The following is an 18,892-nucleotide window of genomic DNA, read 5'->3' as shown; positions in this document are numbered from 1 at the left end:
CCTCAACTAACTATAATGTCCCAAAGGCTGCTTGGAATAATATCACATCGAGGGACAGAGTCCCAGCATATGAACTTAGATCTGGGGACCCCAAAAATTCATTCCACAACAGCTAGAAACTTGTAGTTTTGGTCCACAGCAAAAAAAGAGGATTGTTACTGTTTCCTGGATACCAGTATATCTACTTATCAACAGGGTGCAGAACATTTAGGACATTTTGTAAATCCATACCCTGATATTACTTCTCTGAGGCAGGTTTTCTAAAGAAAGCCACAAGGAACGCTCCAGTTCTTATCTGGTCTTCATTCACTGTGGCGAACTGGGTGGGGCCAGGGCTTGAGGAGAGACTGCATCTGTAAATATAAGGCGCACTTCTGAGCTAAGATCTAGCGATTTGGGATGTGTGTGGAAGCAGATTACTGTAGCACCTGCAACTCTTAAGATGGAGTAGGCAACATTGTAATTCTTTATTCCAGTTGCTTTGTTTTACAGCAATGCTTTGTCATCAGCCCAAATACATGAACAAGGAAACGGTAGTCAAGTACAGCACCAGAGACTTCCTCTCTCACCCTAGCAACATGTCAGCCTCAGGCACCAGACAAAAACACCCAAAGCTACGTGTAGGGTTCACGTCAGTGAAAGTGGAGGACTTTAAGCCTAGTGTGTAATGCTGTTCCGTCCCAAGGTTCCTATTAGGGTTCACTTCTAGGTACATTTCATCAGTCGCTGGTATGGTCCCTGGCATCTTGACTTCACGTCTTTAGAGAGAAGCTGGGGAGGCCGGCTCAGGAGCATTTGACAAAGTGCTTTGCACAGCTAGATGTGAATTCCACTTGCCTAGAAGCTTACGCTAAAACCACGAGTAGGGCTGACCCACATGCAGCCGGGCTTTCCTTTGCCGGGACAACCTTGTGAGACCTCTAGGAGCGAGAAGCGCGCCAAGAACACGGGCTCTAAGGCGCACTCGTTGCCACCCTAGAAGACGGTCACTGCTCTGCACCAGCACCCAACCAGAAAGACAACAAATAAAAATGGAACACAGGCCTCGCGTTTGGACCCGAGGCCCCAGCGAGCTAGGTGAGCAAAGAAAGCAGGGCGAAGGGGCTATTCCCCAAGTCAGCTTGCTTCATTCAAACCCGGAGGACAGCAGACCCCGCCTCCCTTCGCCGCCGCCTGCTCAATCGCCGCGCGCTCCGGGTGTGTGCTCGCCCCGCGGGGAGCGGCTTTCAGCTGAGGAGGCGGTGGCAGAGGCGGTTCGGGCAGCCCCGTTCGGCCGATAGGCCCAGGCAAACAACACCCATTTCCCCCTCCCCAGCGCTGGGTTCAACTCCCACTCGGCCCCGGCCACGCCCTGCTGCCACCGCCCCCTCGGGCAGCTCTAGGCTCTGCAGCCAGGCCGCGCTCGGGGGCGGGAGGAAGGCGGTGCCTCGCTGGGTTCTCGGCCAGAAACTACAAGACCCGAAAGCCTTTGCGGCAGAGGCCCGCCCGCCTCCGCCCACGACTCGGGGCGCGTCAGCGGCATCATCCAATGAGAGCCGAGCCAGGGAAAAAGGGCGCCCGGGTCCGGATGCGCCTTAGGAAAGCCATGCTCACGCCGCGGGGGCAGCCGGCAGTCCATCCAGCGAGCCGTGCCGCGGGGAGCCGGCGCTTCCCCGCGCTCGCCCCGCTCTCCTCCCTTGAGCCTAGCCCCGTGTCTTTCTTCCGCGGCCCCTGGCAAGATGCTATGGTGCACTTTTGAGTGGAGGGCGCCGGGAACTGAGTAGGGGGCGGGATATCCTGAGACAACAAGTTTGGCTGTATGGAGGGCCTGCCGGTAGCACGCCGCGGCTAGCTCGCCGGGAGAGCACGCACCACGGGCCGAGGAGGCAGAAGCAGAGCGGCGGCGAACACCAGCCGGGCAAAGGGGAGGAGAGGGGGCGGCCCCAGCGCCCCGGCCCCGGCAGGTCGGCGGCCAATCCGCTGGGGGAAGGGGTGGAGAGTCGGCGGCGCCGGCGGAGGCAGGCCGAGGGGGGTGGGGAGTCGCCGCGCTCGCACCGCCCTGGCTCCGCCCCCGGCCCGCGCCGCCGCCCGCGCCGCACGCCGCCGCTGTCAATCAAGGGCGAGTCAGCCGGGCTCGGGCGGAGAGAGGAGCTGCTACGCCACAGCCCAGCGGCGGCCATTCGCGGAAAAAGAGGCAGAGCCTGTGCCAGCTACAGCCTCCTCCGAGCCACCCCGGGCGGGCGGGACCGGCCTCTCCTCCCGCCTCGCCCCCACCCCCACCCACCTCTATCCCAGTGTCTCTGTGAGGGTTTGTCCTGTTAATGCGGGATGAGCGGTACGTATTCTCCACCCCCCTCGGTCTCCTTCGCCGCCTCCCTCCGTCCCTCCCTCCCCAGACCCTGCTCGCTTCCCCCTCCCCCGGGGCCGCCGAGATGCTGGAAGGGGAGGAGGAGAGGGCGGGAGGGAACCAGGGGGAGGGAAGGAGGGCTGTGTTTTGTCTTAATGTCTGAGCTAGAACAACCTCCTTCTGGGTGTTGCTCTGGAGCCTATGGGTCGGGTTTCAAACCACGTTTTGTGAGCGCCCCCTCCTCCCTTCCCCTCCTTCTCCCCCACCCCTGCCGGTGTGCACGGATCGCGGGTTTATGGAGATTAATGTTCAGAAGGAGGGAGGGGGGAGAAGGGAGGAGAACGAATAATAATAATCCTAATAACCTGTTGTCGTGTGTGTTGGGGGGGGGTTGTTGCAGATCAGAAGAAGGAGGAGGAGGAGGAGGCGGCGGCGGCAGCGGCGATGGCTGCAGAAGGAGGGAAAACCTCTGAGCCAGAGAATAACAATAAAAAACCCAAAACCTCAGGCTCCCAGGTAAAAGCAAACGTTAAAAAAATAATAATAATCATTCAACACGAAGCCTTAGGGAAGACAGGGAGTTATGCCCTCTCAATACCCAGAAGTAAAGAACAGAACAAAAATGTTTAGCTACTCAAAGCATCTTTCTGAGTGAGAAACTTAAATTGTAAATTCATAAAGATGTCCCATAGTTGAGGCTATAGCGGTGTTTAGCATTACATCAGGAATTGAGACTGCTAGAAAACAGTGTCTATTTTCCCAAGGGCATTTTGAGTTTAGAAGAATAACACTTTAAGAAAGTTTACCAGAAATTTCCTTTTTTTATTTAAACTTTATGTAACAAGACTTGCCTCCTTATTCATATAGCTTCTACCTGCCTTTATTCATATTTCCCCTTTAATTCTGCTGCCTGTTGAGTGTGTTCTGATACTTAGAGCTCTCAAAATAAATAACCCCCTCCCACTACTGTCTTCCACTAAATCCGCCCACTTTTTTCCCCCTCCCTCTCCTTTCCCCTCCCATTTTGGGTAGGACTCTCAGCCCTCTCCTCTGGCTTTACTGGCAGCTACTTGCAGCAAAATAGGGACCCCCGGTGAAAATCAAGCAACTGGACAGCAGCAGATTATTATAGACCCAAGCCAAGGACTGGTACAACTTCAGAGTCAACCACAGCAGCTGGAACTGGTGACCACGCAGCTTGCTGGCAACGCTTGGCAACTTGTTGCCTCCACGCCTCCTGCTTCAAAAGAAAATAACGTTTCTCAGCCAGCTTCTAGTTCATCTAGTTCTTCCAGCAGTAATAACGGGAGTTCCTCTCCTACAAAAACGAAATCAGGTAACTCTTCCACTCCTAATCAGTTCCAAGTCATACAAGTACAGAATCCAAGCGGTAGTGTACAGTACCAAGTGATCCCCCAACTTCAGACGGTGGAAGGTCAGCAGATTCAAATCAATCCAACTAGTAGTTCATCTCTACAGGATTTGCAGGGTCAAATTCAGCTCATTTCTGCAGGTAATAATCAAGCTATCCTCACGGCTGCTAACAGGACAGCTTCTGGTAATATTCTTGCTCAAAACCTGGCAAATCAGACAGTTCCAGTACAAATTAGACCTGGTGTTTCAATACCATTGCAATTGCAGACCCTTCCTGGTACTCAGGCTCAGGTTGTAACAACCCTACCAATTAACATTGGAGGAGTGACTTTAGCTTTGCCAGTGATAAATAACGTGACTGCCGGAGGAGGGACTGGACAGGTTGGCCAGCCTACGACTACTACTGATAGTGGGACTTCCAATGGGAATCAGTTAGCGTCTACGCCCACCACCACCACCGCTTCTGCCAGTACTATGCCTGAGTCGCCCTCTTCCTCCACTACCTGCACAACCACTGCGTCGACCTCTCTAACAAGCAGTGACACATTAGTGAGTTCAGCAGATACGGGCCAGTATGCAAGCACGTCAGCCAGTAGTTCTGAACGCACCATTGAAGAGTCGCAAACACCTGCTGCTGCCGAGTCTGAAGCCCAGAGCTCCAGTCAGCTGCAGCCCAATGGGATACAGAATGCACAGGATCAATCAAATTCTCTTCAGCAAGTGCAGATTGTAGGCCAGCCTATCCTGCAGCAGATCCAGATCCAGCAGCCTCAGCAGCAGATTATTCAAGCTATCCCACCACAGTCATTTCAGCTCCAGTCAGGGCAGACAATTCAGACCATCCAGCAGCAGCCTTTGCAGAACGTTCAACTTCAAGCTGTAAACCCGACTCAGGTGCTTATCAGGGCTCCAACTTTAACACCTTCAGGGCAAATCAGCTGGCAAACCGTCCAGGTTCAGAATATTCAGAGTCTTTCAAATTTACAAGTTCAGAATGCTGGGTTGTCTCAGCAGCTGACCATCACCCCCGTGTCTTCAAGTGGTGGCACGACTCTTGCTCAGATCGCACCTGTGGCCGTCGCGGGCGCCCCGATAACTTTGAACACTGCCCAGCTTGCATCAGTGCCTAACCTCCAGACAGTGAGCGTTGCCAACCTGGGTGCTGCGGGCGTTCAAGTTCAGGGAGTTCCAGTAACAATCACTAGTGTTGCAGGTAAGCAGCATCTTTTCTTTTTGATCTGTTGTCAGCAGGGCTTAGTGACAGTTACCGCTCCGGGTTCACTTTCAGATTTGATACACCTGCGAGGTACACAAACTGGAGAGGAGTCAAAACTGAACCATCACACCAGCAGCCATGTTTAGTTACCAGTGTGATCTCTTCATTTCTGTAGCTTTTAGCACTCAGTTTTGTGTGTTGAATTTGTTAAATAATTTAAATTATTTCATAAAGCATCATTTTTCTGATTAGAGCCATAATTATAGAGATCATATTTGAGTACACTTGAACTCTTCCGGAAGAGGAGCTCATCTCTTCTTGATGGAAAGTTGGCTTAACTTGAATTGGTATATGGTTGTGACTGTGTTGAAATGTTAATTCTGTGTAATTTTTTTTTAATTAGGCCTCATTTTTCAGCATTTTGTTTTTGACGTATTTTTGCTTTAGTGTATAGAGTAGTTATAAACTAGATACTGTTGTAGTTAAGATAGAAATTTAAGTTACAAATTGTTTTATCAAGTTGTATGTCTTTTTTTTTCTGCTATACTCGGGATTAGCTCAGGATTGTGACTTTAATGGTATTCGATGCATAAAATTTAAGGAAAAGCCTTGTGGTCCTTATTAAAACATGTTTTAAATTATTTAAATGTGTCTAGTGTGAGATTGGTGAAAAACAATTAAAAACTAGGTAGTAAAATGTCATTAACTTGAACAAATTGTGGCCATCTTGTTTTTAAACTAGCTATAAAAACAGTTGCTATTTCTTTTGCATATAGTTAGGTACATCTGAAGTACTTAAAAACCTAGTTCCGTTAAGTAGTGTAATCTTTTTGGGGAGCAGTCTTATGGTACCAAAAGTCTTACTGTTCTTAGATGTCATTGATTCTGAGTTGGTGGAAACTGGCTTTGATTTTAGTACCTTTGATCTTTTCAAATTTTGTCAAATAAAAATTTGTGTTTTGGTGTTTTAAGATTGAATTATGCTTGTCCTTCTTGAATGACCTTTTGCGAAACGAGGTGCAGAAAAATTAAGAGGGAGTTCTTCTTCCACAGTTAACAACTCAAGCCGACATATACTTAAAAGTTATCCATAGAGAGCCTACCCGTTCAGGAGAACCTAATTTGTTTTCATCTCTTTCCTCTCGACCAGCACTACCCAGTAGAACTTGGTGTGATGTTTGAATGCTGTGTCTGTCCTGTCCAGTGATATCCAATATCTACACATTGATTGAGCACATAAAACATGGTGAAAATAGTATTACTGAGGAAGTGAACTTCAAGTTTTATTTAAGTAACCACATTTAGCTAGTGCTCTTGTATTGACAGTGTATATTGTCAGTATTTTGAGTGTAATTCTTCACCTAAAGGTTTCAGTACCCAAGTATGTAAGTGATGGTTCAGTTTCCAGTCCTTACTCTGTGTAGTTGCTGATCATTCTAAACATAAACTGGAGTATTTCAGTACAGTGTCTGGTTTTGGTGTTTTGAATAATAGTTTGCATTGTCAAAGCAGAAATTATTTCATTTGTATTTCATCTTGCCTGTTAAACATTAGTGAGTTGGGGTTAATAGCATTGAGTAATTTATAAACTGGGTTTTTAGATTTAGAAATGGCCAGTTCTTCTGCTCTCTCATTAATATCTTGCAATCTAGAAGTTCCCTCTTACTAAGTGTGAACATAGTTCAGTATTCTGACCCCCTCAACTCCAACTCCTGGAATGGTGCATAATAAATAATGGAAGATCCAGCGTTTAGGGGTAAAATTTGGGGGCAGAGCTAGAATCAAGGGTCAAATCAACAGTGAGTCAGAAGGCAGAATTGGGAGCAGGTGGTGCTAAGCCAGTTCATATGTGCTCGAGTGTGTTTTACTGGCAAATATACCATTTTAGGTCCCCCCCCCACACACATACCCCAGCGACTACTATGTGCCAAACGCTCCTGCTAGATATGTCTATTCCTATATTTTCATGGGCAGTTTTTTTTCTTAGAGTTTACATATTTTAGGAGATCTGCTTAAGTGTATAAGGAAAACTGAAGTCAACACATAAAGAATTTCCTCCCTGCTGAAAGCCAACAATTTAAAATTTTGTTGATACTTTAAAGAGATGACTATAGTATAAAGAGCAGAAATAGACCCTGGTTTCTACAAGTTAAATGTAGTTAATTTAGGCTTAGCTGTTGGCAGTTTTAGGCTATTAGCTAGCAAACTGGAGAGTATTCTTTGAAGGTTTGGAACATGGGAGCAATGCCCTACAGTGGTTACATTGAATCTAATGAAATTGCTTTGTTTTCATTAATTTATTTTTACATTTAAAATACACTAGAAGCAGAACACTAAACACTTTCTTAAGAAGAGGAAGAACACCTGCCTACATCATCTTTGTAAATGAGCCCTAGTTTAGAGATAATACTTTGGGTTGCCATTTTCTGTTACTTCACATTTTCCTTCCAGAATGGTGGTGTTGAATTTATGGAAAATATTTACTGTTAATATTCACAGGTTTAAAAAAAATGTTATTTTACTTTTAATTGACACATAATTCATGTACATAGTTGTGGAATACAATGTGAAATTTCAATACACTACACAGTGTGTAATAAGATCAGAGTACTTAATATCATTACCTCAGACATTGGCCATTTCTTTGTCTTGGGAACATTCAAAATTCTGCCTGCTACTCAATTACTGTCAACCACTACTATCCCACTGTGCTGTAGTTGGGTATTAGATGATAGGTCTGTCTAAATAACTGTACCTACTTTCCTTCTCCCCAACCTTTCCCTCATCCTGGTAACGGTCTGGTCTCCACTTTGACTTTACTCTTTTAGACAGGATTTTACACAGTGCAGGGTGGCCTTCAAGCTCACTAGGTAGCTAATCAGGCCTTGAACTAACCCTTCTAATTCTGCCAGTGCTGGGATTACAGATATGCACCACCATGCCTGATTTATAGGGTGCTAGGAATAATCATGTATGTTACACAAGCACTCTGCCAGCTGAGCTACATTCCAGGACCCCTCCACCTATAAGTTAGAATATGCTCATGACAAATATCAGAGCTTGGAAAAATTGTTAGTTACCTTTGACAGAGTGATGGCTAGCTCAAGAACAAGGCTTAACATTTCTTAGGGTCCAGGATCATTTTACCTTCTTAGGGAGTGGAGGGGGTCTGTATGATAGGACAGAAGAGGAAGAATCACACAAGGCAAATCGAATGAATTCAGATTTTGAAGGTGGAGAGCTTCACAGTTTTATGAAATGACAAGCTTTTTTCCTTGGTAATACATTCAGAAAAATTGCTTTCTTTGCTCTGCTCTTGTCTGAAAATCCTGATTTCTAGGCTAAGCATTTAATTAGTTAGAAATGTAGTTATAAGTAAAGCCTTGTACCCAATACATACTTTGTTTTCTTGTTGGGAAGAAGAATTTTTGAGCCATGTTAGGTGGTTTGCACATTTAATCCCAATAGGGGTGGTAGAGGCAGGCAGAGCTCTTGAAATCTGTTTTAACTAAGTAAAAATAGAAGTTTTGCCAGTATTCTCACAATGCTCTCTGGTCTTCAGGAGTTACATCTTTTTTATGTATGAGAGCTAATGGGTACTATTGGTTTCTACTTCAGTAATTAACCTGGACTGGTCCACACTATCATGCTATAGGCCTTTTGCTTGATTAAGTGATTATTTTTCAGTTTCAGCAGAAACTAAATTTTTATGCTAGTTTTCCCATAAAGGAGGTTGAGACTTAAGATGTTGCTGACAATTCAAGAACTTGTCTCTTACATAATTCCTTTGCTTTTATAGGGTATTAAAGTCTAAAAACCTGGGGATATAATATGAAGCCAGGAATGGAAAGGCCAGTTCTTAATGACTGTTTAAAAATGGGAACCAAAGACTATAAAGCTTACATTTAATTTAAAAGTCCAAATTTAACTTAGTCAACTTTTTAACATCTACCTTTTCTTCTGAGTTACTCAAAGTAGAAAATTGCCTGAGGCTTAATACAGATACTCTTCTTCTTTGTTGTATATGCTCTGTGGGTTTGGATTTTCATTTTGGGCGTCTTAGAACCATACCTGTATATATTACCCGCACTCTTGTGCTTGGTTATTTCCTTTTCATATGAGTCAGTTATTCTGTTACTTTTTCACTAAAATCTTCTAATACTCTATAAATAGATTGAACTTCATTATAAAGGCACTTAAGTTTAGGCTCTGAACTACCTACCAGTTTGACTCTAGCTTTCCGAAACTTTTTTTTTTTAAATAGAAGATAAAAAAGTACTCCATGTAAAGCCACATTAGTTTTTAAAGGACATCTGTGCTGGCTTGCTTTAGGTCATCTTGACACAGGGTAGAGTCATTTGAGAGGAGAGAACCTCAATTGAGATAATGCGTCCATAAGATTGGGCTGCAGGCAGGCCTGTAGGGCACTTTTTAGTGAGTGATTGATGTGGGGAGGGCCCAGCTCCTTATAGGTACCTACCCCCCTTCCTACCTCTGGCTGGTGGTCCTGGGTTCTAAAAGAAAACAAGCTGAGCAAGCCAGTAAGCAGCACTCCTCCAGGGCCTCTGCATCACTTCCTGCCTTGGCTTTTTTCAATGGAGTGTAACTCAAGATATGTAAAGCCAAATAACCTCTTTCCTCTCCAAGTTGTTTTTGGTCATGGTGTTTCATTACAGCAATAGTAACCCTAACTAAGACACCATCTCTAGGGAGGGATTGAAGGGCACAGGAGCAAAGAAAAACACTTCTCTTCTCCTTTTCAAATTTTATTTTATTTTTTGTTGGTTTGTATTTTAGATGACAGGGCCTCCCTGTGTAAGTCAGACTGGCCCCATGCTCACTTTAAGCCCAGGTAGTCTTGAGTTTGTGATCCGACTTTCAGGAGCACCGAGATTCAAGTGCTCCTGGCTGATTTTCAGTTTCTAATTTAGAGAGTATGTAAGAAATACTTAAGGAATATTGGAACAAGCATTAAGACAGATTGAAGAGAAAATAGAAAAGGAAGCTTGATCAAGAAGGAAGCTAGGGAAGATGCCATGGGTAAATCTTACAGAAGTAACAGATTTGCCAGGTGATAGCTTTTTAGTTGGAGGAGATCTTGGAGATTATAGCTTACAGTGTGACCTTTCCATATTGCTGTGAAAGTCTATTTTTAAAGGTATTTTATTTTACTGTTTTAAGTGAAGATAGAAATGTGGGTCATGTTCTCCAGTGTTCCATTAAGTACTTGGGGATGACTCATTGAGGATTGGCAATAAAGGGGGGAACCTGATCTTGGACCATACACATGTCCTTTTCTGATCGGGGATGTACATGATGTGTGCCATTTTTACTGCTGAGTGAATGAGCAAGTTGTGTCAAAGGAACCTTTACTTGGCAAGATGAAAGCTTAATGAAATTGGAGTTACTAAGGTAACTTACAATGCACTCAAGCCTTTCTCTCCCACCCTCAGTCCTTAGCCCTCTTTAGACGTGAAAAGGCGAGTTCAGAAAGGTTGAATTACATGTATCTTGTGGCAGAGTACATCATTTTGATGCCATTTGTTTTCCCACGATATTTCTAGCTTATCCAAATCTTTTATTAGCATGTGAGAAAATAAAACTGAAGTTAGGACTTAGTGAACTAGAATTATCTTGTTTGTCTTCACACAGATAGACTGTCCCTATGTCACCTGGATATTCAGTGCTGGCATGTTAAATGTAATATTCTTGAAAGATACAGTTCTTCAGGTCTGTTACTGAACTTAAGGTAGGACCTAGGTAGTGGTATTTTTCTCTTCTTGGAAGACTAAGTTCAAGACACACTAAGTGTGTCTCATGTTGATAATCTCAGAACTCTAGATGAGGCTTGGGTAGGAGGACTGAGTTGGAGGCTAGTCTAGCCTTCATAATTAATTTCACCCCACTGTGGACTACATGGAGACCCTATCTCAAAAAAAAAAAAAAAGAAATAAAAAGTTTGTATCTAATAATATTAGTAAGTTCTATGTATGATCCTCAGGCCAAGACATTTATCCTTTCTGAAACAATAGGGAGAAATGGATTCTTTTTTTTAAAAAGATTTATATATTTATTATGTATACAGATTTATTATGCATACAATGTTCTGTCTGCATGTATTCCTGCATGCCAGAAGAGGGCAACAGATTTCATTATAGATGGTTGTGAGCCACCATGTGGTTGCTGGGAATTGAACTCAGGACCTCTGGAAGAACTGCTGGGGCTCTTAACCTCTGAGCCATCTTGCATGCACGTGCTAAAATGGGTTAAAAAGAAAATGGCAAAAGGACCTTGTTGTGTAGCTCTGGCTGGCCTTGAACTCACTAGAAAGCCCAGGCTGACTTCATCTTCTACCACTGCCTCCCTGAACTAGGAATCCCTGGATGTGTACATCAGATATACAAGTAATATAAAGATATAATATAATATAAAAGTAATACTTTAAAAAAGGAAAAAAAGTAATACTTGTGCAAGAAGAAAGCAAGCATTTATTGTAGCTAATGTGTTAGGTGCTGAGTTTGTAGTCATAATATTAAACCACAGAATATCATTTTATGGGTAGATATTGTGTCTATCCCACCAACTACCTCACTGAGTTTTAGTTAACTTTAGGAACAGATACATAAGGCCACTGAGGAAGTCTATCTTGTCTTTATATTACACAGTTTTCCTTAAACAGTCCATGTTTCTCTTGCTGTGATGGTAAAGCCTTACCAATGTTGAAGGTATTTTTCAAACCTGTTATTAGTATGAGTTTCTGCTTTGCTAACATTCTTAAGTGTCATGCTGCTTTGTTTTCATTCTTAGTCCTGTGCCCTTGTCTCTCACAGAGGTCTCAAGTGGCCACCCCAGTTTACAGTTTGAGCATACTATGGAGTTAACATCAGTGGTGTCCTTTTGTCTTTATTTTGTTTTATGAGTTTGGAGATAGTGTCTAGGCTGTCCTGCCACTGGCTATGTAGTATAGGTGATATAAAACTTTAATATTACAGTTTTGTTTATGAAGCAGGAGCATAGCATATGTGGAGACCAGAGAACAGTTTGTAGGAGTCATTTCTCTCCTCCTATCATATGGTTCGTAGGAATAGAACTTGGGTTATTGGGCTTGGTGGCAAACACCTTTACTTGCTAAGCCGTTGCCAGCCCTGGCCTTAAGTTCTTGATCTTCCTGCCCCACCTCAAGTTTTGATTTCAACATTTCTGGTCATAACTTCTCAAAGACTCGTAGATGGGTACACAATTGGATGAAAAATTCATTGGTTGTCAACCATAATAGCAGTGTCTAATGCTTTGGTATGAGATTATATCCTTGATACAACTGTCCCCCCATTGCCCTTTAATTACAGGGCTGAAGGAATGGCCTTATTTACTGAATATACCAATGAGAAAAGGCTGAGAGATAGTGCCAGTACGATAGGAGATAGAATGGAGATTCAGAGTGCTTAATAGTTTGGAATCATCAGTGGGAGACAGGTAAAGCAGATAAGATACTCCACTTAAAGTAGGGGAATTAAGTACCTACAGGATGCAAAGCCTGGCTTTAGCAGCAGGACTAGTGCAAAGGGAACTTACTGGCTTGAGATTAGAGCTTTGTCTGTGGACTGCTGTGTATAGTCTTGGCTGGCACAGTTTAATTAGGATAATAATGAAGCTGGTGATCATAGCAAGGATTTCTAGGATGAAGAATAGAAAATACTTAATACTAGCAATAGTCAGAGTGAAGGTTTTCACTGTTAAATAGGAACAAGTGAAGGTGTATACTGTCTTCAGGTTTTAAAGTGGAAGTAGTTCTGTTTGACCCTGGGAAACAGAATATGTTGTATTACATACTACAGAGAAGAGGAGGGGCAGAAAGAAGAGCTGTATCGGTGGGATGATTGGTTTCTTTAGGTAGTTATATTTTAGCATTAAAGGCTGATTACCCATCTGTCAGAGATTGTAGATTATGGAAGAATTGCTTGTGGTATACAGAACGTTTGATTGGATCTAATTCTAAAACCTAAGAATATGGATAGTTGAATGTCTGGTCCTGTATTGGGTATGTCTGTTTAGTATATGACCAGAGCATACTGTAACTCTTGGACGTGTGGAACTAGTGATGGGGAAGGTAGGGTGGCATCACCTTTACTATGGTAGAAGTGGTGTAAGGCCAGTTCTGTTACACAGTGAATCTGTTAGTCCAGTTCACAAGTACGTTTCTGCTCTCCACTACTTTTAGAGTTCCTCTGTGAGTTCTGTTAGATGCTCTTTAATTTGATGAATGGAAAACATTAGTGTCCTTACGTGTCTAGTGTCCAAATCTGAACTTGTAGTTAAGATTCTTTGCATCTTTAACTGTTGTTGATTTTGCCACTTCAATACTGTTCATATTGTGATTACTCTTTTGTAAGTGAATTAGAGAAACAGTTGGAAAACTGAGGGTGCTAATTGAGCCCCAGCTCCATGAAGCACTCACAGCATTAAGTTGGTTTATTTAACCCGTGGAGTATGCAGATCCAGAATGTTCCAGTTTCTTTGTTTTGATTGTTGTTTTATAAGCTCAAAATAACTACTAGGGAAGTATTTTTAAAATGTTCAGACCAAAGAACATTTTGAGTAAGGAAAAAAAAAATGGTAAGTCAAATATATGAAGGCTCTTTTACTTCGGGGATGATAGTAGTTTAGGGAGGTAGGAAGTACTCGGCTTCCCGTTGGTCAGAGAAGTGGGCTTCTGTGGTGGGTTTATTGTTGGTTACTACAGACACAGGTAACAAGTCTAAGAATTAAAACATCTGTTTGGATACTGACCTTCATTAATGGTTCCATTAGCTATTGCTGGGCAAACTTGTCAAATAGTGATAGACATTCATTCCTTTACTTCATAGAGTTACGTAGATGAGACCAGATATGTTTAGAAAGGGTTTATATATATTATAGTCAAAACTATTTATGTAAGGTGGTAACATGGTAAAATCTACACAGAGTGACACTCACTAGAAGAATGTAAAGTAGTCAAGTGGGAAAACAATAGGTGTCAATATTTTTATTTTTATGAGTTACAGTCTTAGGTGAGATCTGTAAAACAGAGATCAGAAAGCTTTGGTCAAAATACAACCAAGGATACAGGAGCAGGTATGTCTATAAATATAGTAGAAGCCATGTGTTTACCTGTAGTAAGAAGTAAATGTTTCCAGCCTTTGTTAGGTCTTGGGAGTATTCACTTTTCTTGAACGGGTGCTTGTATTAGGGACATAAGGCTAAGTACATGATACACTTGTATGGATCTGTAACTTCCTGTGAGCTTGTACTTTTTAAGGGCTCGGTTTTGAAGTATAGAAAATATCGTGAGATTGGGGAAGTGATGCTTGTTGGTATAGATAGGAGTTTACAGGCCTCAGTGATTGGACCGCAAAGTGGACATTGAGACTTTGGGAGTGGAGAAGCAAAGAGGTTATCTTGAGTCAAGCTTGCTGGACTTGGAATAAGCTAACTGGGACCAAAACTTGGAAAAGCACAAAGCACTCATGGGGAGTTGTGACTTACACCCAAGCAGAGGTCTCTCTTGTGTCCTCTCTGGAAGCATGTGCCTGCTGTAGAGTAGCTTCAGGGACACTGAGCAGCCGCCCCCATCCCACTTCGGAAGATTAGAGATAATGTTTCAAATTATACTTAGTGGGCTATTTCTCTGGTGGAAAACCTGGAGCACATTCCTGTAGTCCCAGAATTTAGGTAGGAGGCTGAGCTAGGATCGCAAGTTCCAGTGTTAGGCCATCACAAACGAGAGGGTATGGCAGAGAAATCAGGAGCCCAGTTAGAAGGATGTTGTCACAGTAACTTAGTCATGAAGTCATGGTGGCTGTGATGAAGTAAGTAGTCACTATGAAAAATATTGTTGATATGAAAGAGGTGGTAAGAACTAGATTAAAACATCGGCTGTCCTTTCCATGCCTGGGTGTCTGCATGGTAGTAGGCACTGGGAAACTAAAGCTGAAAGGACTGCTTTTCACCCTCACAGGATACGTGATCTGTTGAAGGAGAGGGTTTCTTGCCTTCTGAGACATAGGTTTCTACATTTAAAATCTTTTCAAACTCAAATACCTTAATAATCAAAGGCATTTGATACTTTAATTAGAAGAATGTTTTCTTATGGTCATTTGAATCTTAGACCAATTAGAATATAATGTATTTGTGCTTTAAATTTAAATTGCAAGTACATTATATATAAATTTATATATACACATATGTGTAATTAGAATACCATTTGGTACTTGGTCTTAAAAACCATGAAGGAAAACCCTAGAATTCACAAGAAAGAAGAAGCAGTTCTGCTTACATTGTTTTGGGTAGGAATACTTTTGTGAAGAGGGGTACAACTAAAAGATAAGCATGCCAGGTCAGGAGGAGGAAGCATGCGATTTCTAGTTGTACATCCTCATACAGTTTGAATTTTCAATTAGTGTGTGTGTGTGTGTGTGTGTGTGTGTGTGTGTGTGTGTGTGACTATGTAAGTAGCCCTGGCTAGCCTGGAGCTTATTATGTGGACTAGGCTGGCCTTAAAAAAATCAGAGCTCCTCTTGCCTCTGTCTCTTGTGATTGGATTAAAGGCTGGCACCACCACACCTGGCTTCAAGTAGTAATTTTTTTTTTTTTTTTTTTTTTGGTTTTTCGAGACAGGGTTTCTCTGTGTAGCTTTGCGCCTTTCCTGGAACTCACTTGGTAGCCCAGGCTGGCCTCGAACTCACAGAGATCCGCCTGGCTCTGCCTCCCGAGTGCTGGGATTAAAGGCGTGCGCCACCACCGCCCGGCTCAAGTAGTAATTTTTATCCATAAAATTTAGATATGGATCAAGGAATAATAATATATTTAGGATAGAATTATCAACTTCATGTAGGTTGTAGTCTGTCTTATACATACATACATGTATGTAATATATACCTTCAGCCACCAATAAGCGTTGTTTTCAGTCTCTTATCTTGATACTGAATTAAGAGAAAGTGCACAAGTGGAAAACTCTTATTTTGTAGGAGAATGGGGTCCTTGGAACAGAAGGAATGAGAGAGTATATGATCATAATGGAGTAATACTTAATAAAGGGACTATATATATATATATATATATATATATATATATATATACATACATATATGAGATTTATCTATTTTGGTAATTTGCAGATAATGGGAGTTTTAGGTGATGGAAAACATTGTTCTGTTCCCTCTGAAATGATACAGATCCCTTGTAATGTGGCCAGTCAGAGAGCTTGGTCTTGTTCTGTGAATACCGAGTGCAGTCACCACAGCCTCTTATTTACAGGAGCAGAGCTGCTAATGCACAGGCGTACAGGAGGCAAGTAGTGGCCTGTGCTGTGGTATCTGTGCCTGGTCGGGGCAGGAGCGTGGGGACCTCTGTTCAGGTGTAGATGAGGAGGTCTACTCCAGGAAAGTGAAGAAGAGAAAAAAGGGAAGATTTAGATAAGTGTAATTCTAAGTACCAACTGGATTAATTTAGGAGTCCCATGGCAAGTGGTTTGTAAGTCTGCTCAGCTTTCCTAGCTATCTTAAGTCCATATGTGAACCAATTTGAGATGTAAACAGTTGGTACTCTATAAATGACAGTATGTTTGTGATTTTATTTTTATGAAATTAAATGGTTCTGTATCTTTGTTTCTAGAATTTCTCTCATTTGTCTTCATTCTTAGGACATTATTGTATATCTTGATTTCAAGGTCAGGTGGATGGTCTTAGTAAGCCCTTGGTAAACTTACTCATTTTGTGTACTCTTCACTGGTAGTCTACACCTGTGAATTCAGTCAGCAGGTAGATATGCAGCATCGGTACTGCATAGCTCCTTAGGAGGCTGAGCATCATGGAACTGAACTCCTCCTTTATGAATGTCCCTAACGGGGAAAGAAATCTCAGTTTTCTTTCAGGAATAAAAGTACTGAGAGGGTGCCCTGTAGCTGATTCATATTTGTCTGACATTTACGGTGTGTTTATAAGTGCAGTGCTTGGCTTGATAACAGTAACTCATTTCATCTTCAGAGCACAGTGGAAGGTAAGTATTGCTGCTGTTCCTCCTCTCAGGTGTAAACGCTAAAGTCCAGAGTGGAATACTGTGCCCAAGGCCACACAGTAAATGACCAACCCAGAGTCTCAGCACTGTGGCTTTAGAACTTTTATTACCGACTTTCTCTATGTACTCCCTGTGTGTTACAGAGTTTGCTTCCTGTGACCATTTATAGAATTAGCTCCTTGTCTCTCATGTCACTCTGTTTAAGGACTCGTGTGTTAACCCATTTCACAATCCTGTAGGAAGGTGATGGTGAGGCCTTTACTTTATAGAACAAGAAAGCAAAGCTGTAAAGAGATCAGGCTTCATGGCTGAGGCTGTGCATGTAGAAAGTTAGAAAACTGGGAAGGTCCTTACAGGACTGTTGTAGGTAGGTAGCACCATTTCACGTATGCCCTTGTAGTTGCGATACTGTATCTGTTCAGTGAGATATGGATTCCTGGGTCTTTAGCAGAGTGTTCGTTTTGTCCCTCTGTGTGAGCAGAGTGCATATACCACACAGGGAATTAGAATACAAAACACATTTATGACTTTGAATCCTGCTTTGGGAATTTCAGGCTCGTTAGAATATGTTCTTGTCTACACACACATGCACACAGTAACCTTGAGTAAATTTTAAAAATCATTCTAAGAACATTATAAGAATATGAATGAGAGTTTTATATTTCATTTTCATTAATAGTTACACAATACTCCAAAGAATATATTTTACATTTCATGACTCCCTGTGTTAGAAAATGACATGTTGTTCATTCTGTGAAGGAAATAGCATAAAAAATGACTTTAAGAAAACCCAGTGACTGTAAGAATTATATGCATAGAATTCATATTCTTAAATCCTGTGTATCCTCTTTTGTGATATTAGCTCAGTTAACAGGGATGATGTTCTTACTTCTTACAATAAACAAGATGTATTTAGTGCCCGCCACTGTATGTGAAACACCGTGGCTGGTGCAGGGTAAGCAGAGTTCTGCCCTCATGGGACTGTATTTTGTTCTGCTTAAGTTTTGTTTTATTTCACTCTTGGGTTATTTGTAGGAGCTTTTGTTTTGCAGTGTGGGGATTCTCAAACACAGTGGACAAGCACGCTACTGACAGCTATCCCTGGCCGGGGTTTTGTTAGAGGGGGCGGCTGGGGGGGGGGTGCGTGCGTGCGTGCGTGCATGTATGTAGAGTGCATTAGGGCCTTATCTGGCATATGCTCTGCCACTAAGCTAATAATACCCAGTCCCAAGTGTTTTTGTTTGGTTTTGGTTTTGGTTTTGGTTTTTTGAGACAGGGTTTCTCTGTGTAGTTTTGGTGCCTGTCCTGGAGCTTGCTCTGTAGACCAGGCTGGCCTCAAACTCACAGAAATCAGTCTGGCTCTGCCTCCTGAATGCATGCGCCACCACCACCCAGCCCAAGTGTTTTTAATAGATGAGAAATCAAGGCTAAGGAAGTTAAAATAATTTGCCAGTTGTTACAGAATTAGTGAATGAAGATATGGAAAAAGAACCCAAAGTCTATCTAAGTTTTAAAACTTCTTGCTGTGTTTTAAGAGGTCTTTGAGGCCAGTGGAATTGTAGTTACCATTCGAAGTTTTAGAAGACTTTCCTCAGTCTTTTGATTATAAACTACCAGTGATAATTGATGAATTTACATTTTTAATAGATGGATACATCTAAACACGTACACGCATACATGTGGAGAGAGGAGTGTGTGTGTATATTTAATGTGCATATTTTATTTTGTATATTTTTGGCTTTGTATTTATGCCTGTATTCATTTATGTGTTATATCTTGGCTCATTAAAAACATTGATGAAAAGTTTGAGGACATTACATTGCATGCATATTTAAAACTTCCTCATCTCAACCTTATTTCGTAATTAAAAATACCAACCCAGTTTGGGCTATTCATTAAAAATCAACTCTTCACATTCCTGCTTT

The 18,892-nt window shown here is 42.4% G+C and overlaps 1 protein-coding gene across 2 annotated transcripts in view; it reads left to right on the top strand.

Annotated features, from left to right (window-relative positions):
* Positions 1-2,174: 2,174 nt before the first annotated feature.
* The window catches only part of Sp4 (Sp4 transcription factor), a 66,432-nt gene continuing 49,714 nt past the window's right edge, over positions 2,175-18,892 (top strand). Inside the window, exons 1-3 of one of the 2 annotated variants that reach the window (XM_006988291.4) lie at positions 2,175-2,314; positions 2,727-2,842; positions 3,359-4,913. In XM_006988291.4, the coding sequence (XP_006988353.2) occupies positions 2,308-2,314; positions 2,727-2,842; positions 3,359-4,913 (1,678 nt within the window). In that variant the 5' untranslated portion in view covers positions 2,175-2,307. The remainder of the gene's footprint in view (positions 2,315-2,726; positions 2,843-3,358; positions 4,914-18,892) is intronic. The other variant, XM_076551578.1, reaches the window with a different exon arrangement.

The sequence above is a fragment of the Peromyscus maniculatus genome, chromosome 14 (genome assembly GCF_049852395.1).
Source record: "Peromyscus maniculatus bairdii isolate BWxNUB_F1_BW_parent chromosome 14, HU_Pman_BW_mat_3.1, whole genome shotgun sequence".
NCBI classification, from domain to species: domain Eukaryota; kingdom Metazoa; phylum Chordata; class Mammalia; order Rodentia; family Cricetidae; genus Peromyscus; species Peromyscus maniculatus.
This window is presented reverse-complemented; position numbering and strand designations above follow the sequence as displayed.